A 3,735-nucleotide genomic window follows, 5' to 3' on the forward strand; every position below is an offset into this window, starting at 1 on the left:
AAAATTAATTATCTAACCTCATCTTAGTGACTTAAACCTATCTTGGCCATTTTCATGAATTCAGAACTTCATAAGTTTATCAAATTATCCAAAATGGCCATTTTACCCTTTTTGGTCAATATTTGACTAAAAGTCAAATCTCTTTAAATTTCGGGTTCTTACAAGAAAGAATTTGGTAGAAAGAAATTACTAAACTACGTGTATATGTACCCTAGATCTAGGATTTACTAGTTATAGCAAGGTACTTTAAAAACTAAGAATAAAGCACATAGTAACCTCCTTATTCTTTGCTTAAGATGTGATGAATGTCAGTTGTTGCAATGGATGAAGGGTCCAAAGTAGAACCATTCTATTGAAATCAGAACCAAAAACTCTAAAAGAAAAAAAAAGAACACTAAAATAGGGTTTAGTCAAAACTCTCTAGCCCTAGGTGAGTGGTTACAAATTTTATATAGGAAAGATCGAGAGCGAGAGATAGAGAGAGAAAGAGAGATAGATAGATAGAGAGAGAGGATGAAAATTATAAGAGAAATCAGCACTTAGGGTTTGGCCTATAGCATTTTATTTATAGGTAGCTAAAAAACCCTAAAGGATACAAACTCTTAGGGTTTATCTATACCATATCTGAAAGTTGCCTTATCTGTATCAAGGATGCAGTCAAACCCGTTGAACCTTAGTTGTCCAAGAGCTTTTGGAATATTCCAATTAGTCTATTGGATTAATTCATATACTATATTAATTTCCATGGTCCTTATCTACAGTACACTTAAAATTCTATGTAAATTGGCCACAGTTGTTTTTATTTTCTCATTCTAAGTCCCGTTTGTCCGTCTACAATTGCCATAGTGTTTTCCTCCCTCTTCCGTCTAGTGACTATTATTTCTGTTTACAGTTTCTTCTCTCGTCCTTGTCTGATCATTATCCTTTGTGGGGTCAGCGTCGTCTTATTAACCAACTGATGAGAGGGAGTGATTTGAGTTTTGGTTCCGCAGAGGGATTTCTATTCTGCTTCAACATCCGTTCTTCTTGTGCTTAGGTTTTGGCGATTAATCATAAAAGGTTGGAATCGTTTTATTTTTATACTTACGTTGTTCATATTGTTTGTAAATACTGAGAAGGGTTGATTTGGGTTTTGATTTCAAGATTGATTTGGGTTTAGGTTTCAGGATTGATTGAGGTTTTGTTTGCACATCTGGATTTCTACTCTGCTTCAACATCTGTTCTTCTCTTGCTTATATTTTGGCGATTTCTGATAAAAGGTGGGTATCGTATTCTTTATTATATTGTTGTTGATCCTTTGTTGAATTTTTCGGTCAATGTTTCCATGTAAACGAAGGAAAGGTTCTGCTTTTGTTCCTTCTGTTTCAAGATGCTCACATAGAAATTTGGTTGTAGTGCATGTTCTTGTATTTCCTATGTGTTTACGATTGTGGTGCCATTTTTTGGTATAATGAGGGTTCTATATCTGTCAAGGGCTGATAATCTACGGTACACCGAGTGTTGTAAGTCTGGTACTATTGTTCTTCCTCCCCCACCTACTCCGCCTATTGTGTTATCGCAACTTTTCGAGGATGGTCACTTTCTACATAATATATGTAACAACCATAAAATTTAGACGGTCACAGTGGTACTTCTAAAACGTTCATGTGGACAGCCATACTTTCACATCTAAGATGCATTGGAAAAATTGTCCTTGTTGTTGCAGCCTCAGGCATTGCATCCTTACTCTTACCTTCTGGTCATACCGCACACTCAAGATTCGTCATCCCAATTGATCTAACTGGTCATCCAGTAATATTAAAAAAAGAACACAACTTTTCGAGCTGTTAAAAATTACGTCCATGATAATCTGGGATGAGGCTCCGAGGAGTGACAAATGATGCTTTGAATTCCTTGATAAATCTCTTCGTGATATCTTGGAAAATGATAGTCGTTTTTTTGGCGGGATGTCAATGTTGTTAGGTGGTGACTTCCGTCAAACGCTTCCAGTTCAACCTAAAAGCAGAAAATCACACATAATTAGCTTGACTCTCCTAAATTAATATTTGTGGTCAAGCTTTATAGTATTCGGGTTGCATCACAACATGCGATTGTCGGAAACAGGAATTTCTGTTGACTATGCACGTCGCACATCAAAATTTGCTTCATGGTTACTAGACATAGGTGATGGAAAGATCGAAACTCCAGACAAACAAGATCCAGATAACACAACGATCATACACATACCTGACATGTTTCTGATAAATTCAAAAGATCAGGGACTCGAATCACTTATTGATTTTGTGTATGGTTCTCACATAGTAACTAACGCATCACCTAAAGAGTTGTCTGTTCGGGAAATTAGTTGTCCAAAAAACGAGACAACAAAACGATTCAATACTCTAATTTTGTCAAAAATACAAGGTCATGAGATAGTGTATAACAACTATGATTCAATAAAATCACCCAGTCGAGATGCATTGGACCTAGATACACTTTATCCACAAGATTACCTAAATAACTTAGATTTCTCCGGTGTTCCCACACACAGACTAGTGTTAAAGTTAAACATGCCTATCATGTTGTTAAGAAATGTCAATCAAAGAGAAGGTATGTGCAATGGGACACATTTGATCATTTCATAGTTACTACCGTCGGTCATTAAGGCATCCATAATAACAGGAACATGCATAGGCAAACGGGTGTACATTCCAAGAATCAAGTTTGTTCACAATAGTCCAGACTTACCATTCGTTTTCACTAGAAAACAATTCCCGGTAAAAGTTTGCTATGCAATGACCACAAATAAGAGTCAGGGGCAATCACTAAAAAAAAGTCATTCTATTTCTTGCAAACTCCGTTTTCACACATGGTCAACTATACGTCGCACTATCCAGAGCTACTTCACCCGACTCAATTAAAATTCTATTACAAAAGGAAGAAGATTTACCAGTGAATAGTACCAAGAACGTTGTCTTCAAATATTTGTTGGTGAAATTTGATATGCGCGAGGTTTATATATCATATATATGTATTTGGAATATGATCTATCATGACCTAATGTGTAAAATTGTTTTGCTACAGAACTTTTAACCCCCATGGCCACCATATTAATGTTTTTCACTTACTAATAAAAACTAATGAATGATTGTTTTATGCTAGCACCCAAGTGATTGCAGAAATGGATAGAATATCCAACCTCTACTTCGGAGCACCAGGAAAACCACTCGAGATACGTATGCTTCGAAAATGGACAACGAACTTCAGGAAAAACGACACCTGGTTCATCATTGTGGACAAACATGTAAGGATGAAATTACAATCACAAACTACCTCACTCATCCACATTTATCTGCACAACTTTCTTGCTTTTTTTTTTGTTTCAACAGGGAAATACAATCCAGCTACTTGAACAAAAAAAATATGAAATAGCTACATAGTCAAAGTTGCTACTCAATGAATGTTATCGCATTACAGATTACACATGTACAACTCCAGATAAATACCAAAAAATTCTAGATCACCCAGTTCACATTAACATTGGGAAGCATCAACAATCGAACAAATATCTGAGTGTCCATCCCTTCCAAAACTATGGTTTTGTTTCCGACCACATGCTCACTTACAAAACATAGCTGACAAGAACATCGAACATTCAACTATAGTCATTGCATCCACACACTAACATTACCTTACATTGTAGAACATTTGTACACAACTTTCAAAAAAACCTTCTCATTGCAATTAACAACTATG

The 3,735-nt window shown here is 35.9% G+C and overlaps 1 protein-coding gene across 1 annotated transcript; it reads left to right on the forward strand.

The window, feature by feature from the left end:
- Positions 1–2,084: 2,084 nt before the first annotated feature.
- On the forward strand, positions 2,085–3,391 carry LOC145098183 (uncharacterized). The gene is made up of 2 exons (XM_079035846.1): positions 2,085–2,589; positions 3,369–3,391. Exons 1-2 carry the CDS (start codon positions 2,085–2,087, stop codon positions 3,389–3,391), a joined length of 528 nt encoding a protein of 175 aa, XP_078891972.1.
- Positions 3,392–3,735: the final 344 nt, after the last annotated feature.

The sequence above is a fragment of the Lactuca serriola genome, chromosome 4, assembly GCF_051521515.1.
Source record: "Lactuca serriola cultivar US96UC23 chromosome 4, Lser_US96UC23_V15, whole genome shotgun sequence".
NCBI lineage: Eukaryota > Viridiplantae > Streptophyta > Magnoliopsida > Asterales > Asteraceae > Lactuca > Lactuca serriola.